The sequence below is a fragment of the Asparagus officinalis genome, chromosome 4, assembly GCF_001876935.1.
Source record: "Asparagus officinalis chromosome 4, Aspof.V1, whole genome shotgun sequence".
Classification (NCBI taxonomy): domain Eukaryota; kingdom Viridiplantae; phylum Streptophyta; class Magnoliopsida; order Asparagales; family Asparagaceae; genus Asparagus; species Asparagus officinalis.
Window position 1 is genome coordinate 43,781,024 of NC_033797.1, and position 12,044 is coordinate 43,793,067.

At 37.8% G+C, this 12,044-nt stretch overlaps 2 protein-coding genes across 2 annotated transcripts in view; both read right to left on the reverse strand.

Annotated features, from left to right (window-relative positions):
- LOC109838590 overlaps window positions 1–4,309 on the reverse strand; it is a 15,906-nt gene extending 11,597 nt beyond the window's left edge. The window contains exons 1-4 of the mRNA XM_020407022.1: window positions 3,777–4,309; window positions 3,680–3,686; window positions 3,107–3,518; window positions 2,447–2,502 (exon numbers count right to left, since the gene is read on the reverse strand). Of these exons, the coding sequence (XP_020262611.1) occupies window positions 2,447–2,502; window positions 3,107–3,518; window positions 3,680–3,686; window positions 3,777–4,309 (1,008 nt within the window). The remainder of the gene's footprint in view (window positions 1–2,446; window positions 2,503–3,106; window positions 3,519–3,679; window positions 3,687–3,776) is intronic.
- LOC109837327 overlaps window positions 6,564–12,044 on the reverse strand; it is a 12,835-nt gene continuing 7,354 nt past the window's right edge. The window contains 4 exon segments of the mRNA XM_020405520.1: window positions 6,564–7,168; window positions 7,245–7,357; window positions 10,694–10,766; window positions 10,839–12,044. The exon segment at window positions 10,839–12,044 is cut by the window's right edge and continues 4 nt beyond it. Coding sequence (XP_020261109.1) covers window positions 6,855–7,168; window positions 7,245–7,357; window positions 10,694–10,766; window positions 10,839–12,044 — 1,706 coding nt within the window. The 3' untranslated portion in view covers window positions 6,564–6,854.

Here is a 12,044-nt window from a genome sequence, read left to right on the forward strand (position 1 = left end):
CTAATCTCTCTCGATGTCTTTTTTTTATAGTTATACACTTTGAAGGTTTCATGATGCAATTAAATAGAAAATTTTTATTATTTGTTAGTTATCCTAAAGATATATAATGATGCAATTTCCTTATACTTAGAAATCATTAAATATGTTTAGATTGCATATTAAAATTTTATATTATGCATGAACATCATCTGATATGACACTCTCATATTTACTATATTTTCCTGATATATCTCCAATTTCCACAATCTGATATGGATTTTAGTCGTCAGATATTTACGCGATATCTGATATTTAAAACAATGGTAGGAGGGAGAAAATGAGAGTTGAGGAGGCAAAGGAGAGAGGGGAGAGAGAGAGGAGAAGAAGAGGGACAATTTGGTGGAAGGTAGCACAGGAGGTGGATGATGGGGAGGTAGATAGGGGAGGGGAGAAAGGAGTTGGTTGAGGATAAAATAGAAATGTTGGTCTTTTTCTTAACAAAATATTTAAAAAAGTGTGACATTACAAACATAAAAGCAAGTTTGGTGTTTACTATAAAGAAAATAAAAATGAAAAAAATACAATCTTCATATCATATCATACTCCCTTTAAAAGCTCGAGTTCGAGAAAATCTTTCGGTAGATAAAAATACCCCTATAAAGTTTAAACTATCCTAATACTAATCAAATTCTAATTTTTAAATTGTATTTAATGATTTATTCTAATCCTAATCAAATAACTATAAAGTTTGAACTATTCTAATCAAATTCTAATTTTTAAATTGTATTTAATTAGAAAAAAAGAAAATAAATCACTCGCACACTTGAATCGCGGCTCACACTTGACACATCTTTGATATCTAATTTTTTTACTTGATAATGATATTTAATTTATAGAAGCGAGATAATCTTCAGTACGACTAAGGACTACTTACCTAACTGATACTTTTAATTTGATATCTAATTTTTTACTTGATATATTTAATTTTTAGAAGCGAGATAATCTTCAATACAATGATTTTTAATATTTACTTTATGATTTTTCATTTGTAGAGTTAGCATTAATATTTAGTTTATGATTTTTAATGAAGTCTATCAATGATTAGGAATAAAATTCATATTCTCTTTTGTGCCATTTTAGCTACTTCTAATCAATTGTCTAGGCTTATTGGCTTTAACTATCCTCTTGCTATTATAATGCTATTTTCAAGTATTTTTTACATTTGCAACACTATACTTACTTAGTTAAAAGCTTCATTCAATATTAATTCGAATAACATGAATATTCAAATTGGCTTCATGTTGGTTTCATGTCAATTTAATTATCAACATGAAACTTAAAATTGAGTGTAGCCTATTCAAACAAACATTAAAGAAGATAAGTAATCACAATATTAAATTTTAGAGACATAAGAGAGCAAAAACTATTAAATTAAAATCGAAAAACAAATTTTAGTAAGGAAATAAACTAAAAATAAATAATTATAATATTTAATCACGTGTAATGCACGCGCATAAAAACTAGTAGAAAAAAACAAGGAAGAAGTAGAGCTGGTAAGTATATACCAATTTGAGTAAAACTTAAATGCAATCTTCACATTGAAACTTTACTTTCACTCCCAGTTATTGTACTATTAAATCAAAATCATTCATGAAATGATAAAGAATTAGAGCGCAAGCTATTTCAAACACAAGTCATGCCACATAAGGCCTTCCATAATCTCCAACCTTCGCCAAAATAAATATGTTCGCACCTGTGTCTGGAGCACCGCTGGATCTATAAACCCAAGAACTCGTAACGTTGATATCAACATTTTGGCAAACACTTGACCGATCACTATTTTAAGATGCACAAAACATTTTGTACAGAGAATCTAATGACAACATCATATAAAAAAATTAATGACTTGCGGATGTTTTGGGGTACCATGGTAAATTCTATACTAATGCGCTCTATCAGTAATAATTATCATAATCAACCAACACGTATGTATGTTCCCTACGTAACACAAGCTTAACTTTCATCTCTAGTTACATATAACCAATACAGTCGCATACAACTCTAAAATAGAACAAATTTTCAAAATAAACCTATTTTATTTTTTTATTAAAAAAATCGACCCAGTGCCTTTTTATTTATCAAAACCGACCCATTTCGGGCCACGTCAGCAGCGTGGCCGCGAAATGAGTCGGTTTTTTTTAATTGGCGCCGCTAAATAGTCGGGGTTGGCAACCCCGGCTATTTAGTTATGCACAAGCTAAATTAGTCGGGGTTGCCAACCCCGACTAGTTTAGTGCTCTGTCTAATTCGTCGGGGTTCCCAAACCCGACCATTTGGCAAACTCACTTTCAGCTGGAAATTCAAACTCCTGCTGTTACATATCAATCCACAATGCAATCACAATCACAATAATACACATACCAATCAATAATCTCAACTGAAAATCCATAATCAATCGGATACATACCATGCAATTCACATAATATTTAGTTTCAAACGCAAACATCCTATCAAACATCTCAACTGAAAATCCATACTCAATCGAATACATAATATTTAGTTTCAAACACAAACATCCTATCAATACTCAATCAGATACATAATATTATGTTTCAATCGGATACAACTCCCTTTCCTCTCCCTCTCCCCCTCCCCCTCTCCCCCTCCCTCTCCCCCTGACACGTTCACCTTCGACGTGAGCTTGGATGAGTTCCTCGTCCGGTTGTGTGTGAAGTTGGGAGTGCATGACATCCTCACCGACTCGAACCGAGTGTGAACATCCGGCTTGGGCCTGCTGTGAGCCGCCAGCTTCATCATGTGTACCGCTTGAGCCTGCCCCCGTGTGTCCTCGGAACCGTCAACGACCGTACTCAATTGGTCGCTCCTCACGTCCATCACGTCTTGCATTACGCGTCCTCTGCAGAGCGAACCGAATCTTTTTGATCATGCGAATGAACGTGTTCCTCAGCCCTGGCTCGGTAGTCGTTCAGATTGCATCATGTGCCATAGTAGAAAGTTCTTCGAGCTCTTGTACCTATAAGATAAAAACCCCAAGAAAGCTATTATGATTTGGATGATAATAAAATAAAACTCACAAGATAACTGTATATTTTGCTTATACACTTACCAACTCTCTCTCTCAACTGGGCCTCTTGGTATGTACTCCTTAGGGGTTTTGTTCTCCTGAAATACCACCGGCGAGTAATCCCCCAATACCATCGCAAATACACACCTAGGTCAGGTGTGTCGGCCTTCTCCATCACCAATTGTTCTTCCCTGTAATCCCACCTCCCGATGTAAGCACTGTGAATATGTTCCCAATCTTGACGATGTGCACCTTTTCTGGGATTTCTCTCTATTATCTCCACAGGGTTCGGGATATGTTGTTGTAGCCCAAATTGTCGGAGCACACGGTCGGGCACGTGCATCTCGACAATCTCAAAACATATGATCGGGACGCGAGCACGCCATACATCCGGCTCTTCTCTGCATATATCTGGTAGTGACTCTAAAACTAGTTCATATGGCATCCACTTGACCTATAAAAAGATAAAATAAAGCAGATTTTAATAATAAATGATGTAATGATTGAAATTTTTTAGATATTATGATTTAATACATGTTCGTCCTCCATTTGATCGAGCTCATTCCTATAGAAGTTTTCATGACCCTTTGGTGAGGTATGCTAAGATCTGGATACATTCCATCTAATTTATATACAACGAGTTAGTATTAATTGAAATAAATATACAAAATTACATGTAATCATATATTTTTTTAAAATAACTTAGTAATACCTGCAGCCTAACGAAGTATGGCCATCGAGAGCACGTGCCTCTCTCAAATCTGGGCAACCCAAATGCAATCTCTCCCAAGACCATATCTGTAGCAGAGTGAGACAACCCTTGAATTCTTTGTTTTGAACAAGAGCCACGTTGGTCATCTCCCTATACAGATACGCTAACACGGCATTCCCCCATGATAATCCTCCATAATCCACAAGATCCTCCAGGAGTGGCAACCACCTCACGTGCACCGAATCCTTCGTGGAATCCGGGAAAAGAATAGTACCTATCATGTGAAGTATGTATGCACGGGCATACATCTTGACGATCTCCTCGATCTCATCGATCGGAACATTCATGTAATTGTTTCTCAACCATTCAAGCTTGATCCTTTCACCCCTCATGTGAGGAACTTGACCCAGCAATGCTTCACACTTCCCTGGCCAGTCGAAGTCGTCGCTACCTGTGACAGCATCGCCATCCCCTCTGAGTCCAAGCAAAACCCTAACATTCTGTAATGTAATCACCGACTCTCCTTGGCGCATGTGGAATGTGTTTGTCTCGGGCATCCATCTTTCAACCAGTGCCGTCAAGAGAGCCCAATCAAATCTCACCCATTTAATTTGTGAGCACTCAAAGAAGCCTGCTTGATGGACATAATATTGGACATGTGGATCAGTCAACTCCCAGCTCGAGTGTGCACGAGTGTGATCAACGATAGTAATGCTCGGGGCCTGCATATAATAAACAATGCAAATGTTCAGTAACAATCAATAACTTGGAATAATTGATATGATTGAATATGTAATTTATAACTATCAATCTAATTACCTCCCCAGTGTCAATCTTTGCGGATCGATGTCGAGGTTGGTCATAAAGGACCTCATATGTCAATGGACCCGCCTCCATATCTGCACATGTGATGATATAAATGAAGTAGAATATAATGAAGTAAAATAAAAGTTCAAATTTCGTATATAAATGAAGTAGAATGATTAATAAAAATTCAGTACCCATTAATTGCTATCTATTTGGATTGGTGGGACAATGAGATCTCCTGTGGCCCGGTTGTCTACAATATTCACACCTATTTTTTTGGAACTCCTTCCCGACCTTCATCCATCATAGATTTTATGCGTGTTGATCTCGGACGTCCGGCTTGTCTCTTAAATTCAGGAGGTAACACATGTGGCCCGTTATAGGGTGGCCAGTAACGACTATCTACAATAGGATGAAAAAACTGACTATATGAATCTCTATAGTGGCTTTTTTTTTATCACTCAGAAGCGTATGTGTAATACAATGTGTTTGTCTCGGGCCTCCATCATATGAAGGTGCACCACTGTGATATTGAAATTGAGTCTGCTGCAATTCACTCAAAGAAGAAAGAAAACCTTCAGACTCAACTCCCAAATTTAACATGCGTGAGAATTCTCCTGGAGGGTTGAATATTTGGGCCGTACTATGTGGCACCGTTTCAATAAACAATTCTACCGTTGGTTGTGACTTGCTCAAATTAAACAAAATACTCATCGAATGATCGTTTGAGATCTCAACTGCGGACGTTCTATCATAAGTTATCGGCCAATTGCATATTATTTTTAGTCGATACTCTCGTGGGTCAATTGTCGTAACTCGATGCAATTCATTAACCAAGTCAATGTAACTATATGATTCTAATATCATTAATGGTATTGTCACCCCTCCGACGTACATTGGCATATTATTCATTCCATAATTAATCGTTCCACCATAAGAGCAAGCAATAAAAATCATATTGTTCAACCTATACAAAATAAAATTATATCATTTAAATACAATAAATTTAAAAAATATTATCAATTACAACCCTAAACCCCAATTATAACCCTAAACCCCAATTATAACCGTAAACCACCAAATCCAAAACCCTAAAATTGACCCCCAAATCCTAAACCCTAAAATTGAGTATTTTATGCCCCAAATGTTTAATTTGAACTACAACAAGAATAAATAGTCTAATTAAACCACTACAAATAGAGTTCAAACCCTAGAAATTCATTATTGAGGAAAAAACCCTATATTTTCTACATGTTAAAATAGGAGAAAATCTAGAGAAATTACTTGATAGATCTTCTAAGATGAGATTCCGACGAAAAATTGTGTTGAAATCCCCAATTGGTGGCTCAAACGGAGTATAGGAGGAGGAGAACGACGGAAATGAGAGAGAGCAGCGACTGGAAACGAGTGGGAATGAGAGAGATGAAGCGGTAACCTTTATATAGACGGCGAGCCCAGTTGACAAATAGTCAGGGTTCAGAACCCCAACTATTGTCCTTTGCCGTTTTCATCAGCTGCGACTGGGCCAAGCTCTCTGCCATATGGTCAGGTTTGGGAACCACAATCATTTCGTAATGGGCTTTTAAAATGGTCGCGGTTTCCAACCCCGATCAATGTTTTATTTAAAAAATTCGACCCAATTAGACAGGGCCCTAAATTAGTCGAGGTTAGAAAACCCGACTGTTTTAGCTTGTACATGTGCTAAATAGCCGGGGTTAGCAACCTCGACATAACTAAATAGTCGGGGTTGCCAACCCCAACTATTTAACGGCGTCAATTAAAGAAAAACCGACCCATTTCGCGGCCACACTGCTGACGTGGCTCGAAATGGGTCGGTTTTGATAAATAAAAAGACACTGGGTAGACTTTTAAATAAAAAAATAAAATAGATTTATTTCAAAAATTTGTTCCTCTAAAATATATCCACAAACAGCTGAAGCCTTTACCAAAAGATGAAATTCAACACTACGAAAGCGAGCCGCTTCCAAACCCTTCCAAACCCCCGGGGTCACTTGTATTAACAGAATCCCCTTCCTGTACAAAACATTATTCAAGTGTGTGCGTTTTGATCACTCTTCACAGGTGTTTGCATTTTGATCACTCTTCAAGGGCTCTTTCAAAACCAAAACTGAACCCAAAACTTCTTTACAGTTTTACAGCCAATATGAGAACAAAAATCCTAAAAAAAGCAATACTACAGCCTGTATACTTTACAAAAAAACACATTTACAATCCAAAAAGAATATGAAATAAATTGTTAGCGATATGGGATCAGTCCTCTGGACGATGGATCTCACCCATCATGATACGGTTGCTATGTACCTTGAAGCCGAGAAGAGAAGGGTCAATCTGCCTCCCTTTCTTCCCTTTCTTCTTGCTGTTCCCACCCTTCACACCAGCATCCTGAGACTCAGTGGAAGCTTCAGGCTCGGGAGGAACTATTTTCTTGGTGCTCTTCAGCATTTCAATGAAGGAAGCTTCTGGGGCATCGCTGGTTGAGGATGATTGTCGAAATCTCATCTCCTTCTTGTTGTTTGAAGGAGCAGTTGCCTCTGAAGAATTTCCTCCAGGTTCTCTTCTCCCTTCTGATTGTCACACAAATTTTAGTTTAAAGATTTCAAAACTGGAAAACATAGTTCAGTTAGTAATAATGATGTATACCTCCAGAGGATATTGAAGTAGATGGATTATTTCCTTTGATGGATGAAGCAGTGACATGCTCAGATCTTCCCCCTTGAGTATCAATCCTGGCTCTTGGAAGTATCCCAGGCACCCTAATAGAGACCGAAGGCAAAGTTATAACAGAATATTTTTAATAACCACCCTCAAAGGGAGAAAAAATAAATTTAAGGAAAAAAGAAATTAGAGTTGTAATAAAGCAGCCTGTTGTGTAAGCTAAGCTGTATGTTAAATAACATGCTAAATGTTTTATTCTTGATGTAACTATAAACCAATTGCCTGAGAAGTATGAACTGCCTGTGATACTAGCCCACATACGTCTTTGCCTATTGATTATCAAATCATCAACTTTGCATCTCTGCATACTGAACAGATTGATGATGCAAATCCACATGTTTCTTCGCCTAGTAATAGTCTTAAGCCAGGAGCTTTGATTGCAAGGTTTCACCGCATTCTCCTTCATGTTAAAGAGTAATTTCAGGCAAAAGAAAGATTCCAGGAGGAAATTAAGAAATAATTTGCAATTACCACGACTCCTGGAATTACTGGTAAAGACGTGTCCTGCAAAACACGGCTAAAATACCACTCTAGCCTATTAAGTGACACCTCTAACCAATAAAACCTAAAAAGTAACGCCGTCAACACTTACACGTATAAATTGACACAGTTAACCACTTAAACCTACTCCAGTCGCTGGAATTTTGATTTGTGCAAGAAAATTATGGATTTGTGCATCTATACCCCTCATATCTCTCACAATTACAAATTTATCCTCAAAATTAAAACATTTGCATAAAGATCCAACTCTCTTTCTTTTCAACCTCTCTCTCCCCACAACCCCTTACTTTCCTCCTCCACTTCCTCTACTCCCTTCTCCACTTTTAGGTTAGTGTTTGAGGGGAGAGAGGAGAGAGAGGAAAGGAGAGGAGCGAAGAGGGAGAAGAAGACTGAGATGAGAGAATAGAGAGAGGTTAAGGAGAGGAACATGGGCAGAGGAGGAGGGAGAGGAGGTGAAGATGAGGAATTTGGGAAGGAGGAAAGAGGAGAGGGAGTAAAGAGAGAAGAGAAGAGACGAGGCAGATGGCGCTAGAGAGGGGGGGGGCGGGAGTTTTGGGGAGTAGAAAATGGAGGGGGGAGTAATTTCGGGAGGAGGAAAGTGGAGAGGATGTGATAAGAGGGAGAAGAGAAGGTGAAGGAGATGATGGTGGGGGGGGGGGGGCGGGGTTGTAGATCTTTTAAATTTTGGAGGGAAAATATGTAAGTATGAGAGATATCAGAGGTATATTATATATGCAAAAATTTATACTTTTCACGATCAAACCAAAACTCCAGCAACCGGAGTAGGTGTAAACGATTAAATGTGTCAATTGATAGGTGTTATTATCTGGTTAGTGGGTGTCACTTTATATGCTAAAGTGGTATTTTAGCCTGCAAAACACTACTCATACTGTCTTGAATATAAATATATTACTCATGTTCTAACACAACTGTATATAAGGTTTACACCTCATTAATGAGGTTATGGCTTATTGCCTTGCATTGCCTAACACACAAGATGCAGTGCACAATCTAGGAAGTCCACTGCATTGCACAGTTTAATTAGTCACAACCCCTGCAGGCCTTCCATCGTCTAATAATTCCCAGTGTGTCTAAGTCAGTTTTTTTCTCTTCCACATATCTATTCACCTAGTAATGTCTATTATCAAGTACCTCATATGTTGTTTAATCAAACTGATGTTTTTTCCCACTCTACAATTAGTAAGTCTCAATAGCATGTTCAACAATGCCATTGTGAGTCATTATTTTTAATCCATTAATCTAAACGCTTTACATGTCAGATTACATAAAAAGAAATTACTGAGATGAGAGGCAAAAGATCACTTTAAGACAAATCTGATCAAACGCCCTTTCCCAACACAGAACAATTTATTTACAATTCATCTTAGAAAATGGGACATCCAATAAGCAACAATGATCTCTTTAAAGTTATATTGTAGCTATTTAACGTGTTATCCTGAAATTGAAGAAAGATTTGAATACAACAACAACAACCAAGCCTTTATCCCAAATGTTTGGGGTCGGCTACATGAATCCTAATTTTCCATTCTATTCTGTTACGGGTCATTTCCTCCGTTACGTTAGTCTTAATCATGTCCTTCTTAATTGCTTCTGACCAAGTCATTCTAGGTCGACCTCTAGATATCCTAGCCCCATTAACAAAGATTTGAATACTCTTTACTAAAAAAATATTCCTTTATAATGAAAAAAGTACAGGTTGAGAAGCCAAGAATGCTCATCAGGCCAGAGTGTGTTGCTGAAAAGATGAGTATATATCTCAATATGAATTTTGGAGGATATGAGGGGCCATGAAGGCATGTTAATTACTAAATAACAAGCAATGTCAAGATAATCATGTCACACATTGAAATATTCATCAAAGGAAACAGCTTACAGTCTGAACTTTCACTAAAGAAACTGATCCCAAAAGGCTCCTAGTTGGCATGCTGGATGCAATGCTTCGCAACAGAAATAATGAAAAACTAAGGCATGGAAGCAACTGCTTCCTGCGGATTGAGTTATGCAAAAGGACTGTAGGGTGTCGTGAAGGAAGAATCACATGAAGTGTGCAAAAGTAAATAAGGTGTTTAGATGTCACTAGAAAATAAACTAACACAAAGAATTCATAAAAGGTCCAATGACAATAAGAAAATGATAATTCCACAAGAAAACAGGGATGATTTCAGATAAACCATTTTCTCCATATACATCTTACATAAATCATACTATCATAGTAAATGAACTTATCTCATTATCCTTTTAGACTGCTGTGTTCAGCAATGATTTCAAAAGAAATTCAAGCAAAGAACAAAAACACATTATTCTTTTTAAATCAAAACCTATTACATTACGCTTTTAGACGCTGGCTTCCAAAAAGTGTGTGGTAGGCAATATGAACAATGACTGCAAATTAAAATTTCAAGCAAAGGAACGATGTAGCTCCCTCTTTGATAATTTAGATCAATAAAACAATTAACATGAACATGAATATAAGCCAGAGAAAAGAAAACAATAGCTTCTGTTGAACCTAAGCAGAAAAATAAGAAGATTAAAGAGTCAATCACCACAAAAATTTTAGCATCCATAGCTATCTGCTGGAGAAACCCACGTTAATGAGAAAAAAGGATCCTTGAATATGATCGAGATGAAGATCAATCAAATAGATAATAGATAAAGATATATGGCAGAATAGAGCATGATCAAATAAACAGATAAATAGATAAAGGTGTTCTTTTTCCTTTGGGAGGAAAAAAGATGAAGTATATAGCAGGACTGTACGGTTTTCATAAGATAATGGTGATTCATCACTACTGGCCATCTATTCCACCTATGATGTAGCAATCAATATTGAATAGTTTTAGATCAGTACTTACTTCTGGTTAACCAGGTCCTTGCCATAAGCATTGTCAACTCCTGCGTCATAACTATAGATAGTCGAACCTCCGCCTGCTCAATTCCACAAGTGCGCATGAATAATTTTGGCATAAACTCATCAAAACTAACATTTAATCAACTTACCATTGTTTCCAAATGATTCAAATGAATGACTGGCGCGTGCGTTAATTTCCTGATCTCCCTGATCTGTAACAGAACTTGCAAACTTTTCAATGCTGCTTTCCGTCGTGTCCAGCAATGACTTACTCAACTTGCCTTTAAAACCACGCTTCTCCACCCTCTTCCCCTCCATTACATCTGATGAGTCTACCTTATTAGATGTATCACCGCCAAAAGAATCAGCAAGATGTTCTTTCCCAATATCATGTGCATCTGCAAAAAGTTGATTGTGCTCCATAAATGTTCCAGAACTAGAATGAGAAGTTAGTCTTCCGGCATTTTCATATCTTTCTAAGTTTGCACTAAAACGGTCTGACTGCACCTGTCCTTGATTATAAAGAGAATCATTTCTAAAGGAATCAACTAAACCCACTTTATCTACATTAACATTAAATGAATGATCTGAGGAAGAATGGGAGAAGGGCCAAGAGGCATCTCTGTTCTTGTAAGACATTTGTGCAGCATCACCCAATTCTAATGCTTGTGAGGATTGGAGGAGCATATTTCGATGGAGCAAGTCATCTAATCCTTGATTGGAGTTTTCATCACTTCCCACAAGTGCTGCCCAAGAATTTGGATCCCTTCCTGCAAGATTTAATTTCATGTCCCTCTTCTGTTTCTCTGCTTCAAGATGCAACTGGTTGAAGTGAGCTTCTGCAAAACTATTGGATAGCTGCCCATTGAGCTCAGACCAGTGAGTGTCTGCTGCATCCAAATGTGAACCTGCAAATTGGTTTGAAGCACGATGCTGAGCACTTCCAGAGGGAAATTGTCCCCTCTGAATAGTTGGGTGCATCTGACCATGCAGATCCTGCATATCCAGGCTTTGAAGGCGTGCCAAGGCATTTGCTATGTCAACATTTGGGTCAGGAAAACCTGCAGATACAGAATTTGACCTCTCAAAAAGTTGTGGATTTCTTTCAAAATTTCCTCTCTGGCTACGCTCATGAAACATGAAGTTCCTTTCAAGCTGGCTTGGTTGTTCATAGGATGAAGATCTCTGAAAAGATTGGCTCAAATCTAGTTGGCCAAGTCTACCAGAATGAGCCTGGTGTGAACTACCAGCAGTCCTGATGAACTGGCCAGAGTCATCAACAGACCAGAGCCCTCCAACATTTCTCTCTTTGTCTATGCCTAGCTGGTGCCTCGATGTAAGGGGGAACTGCTGAG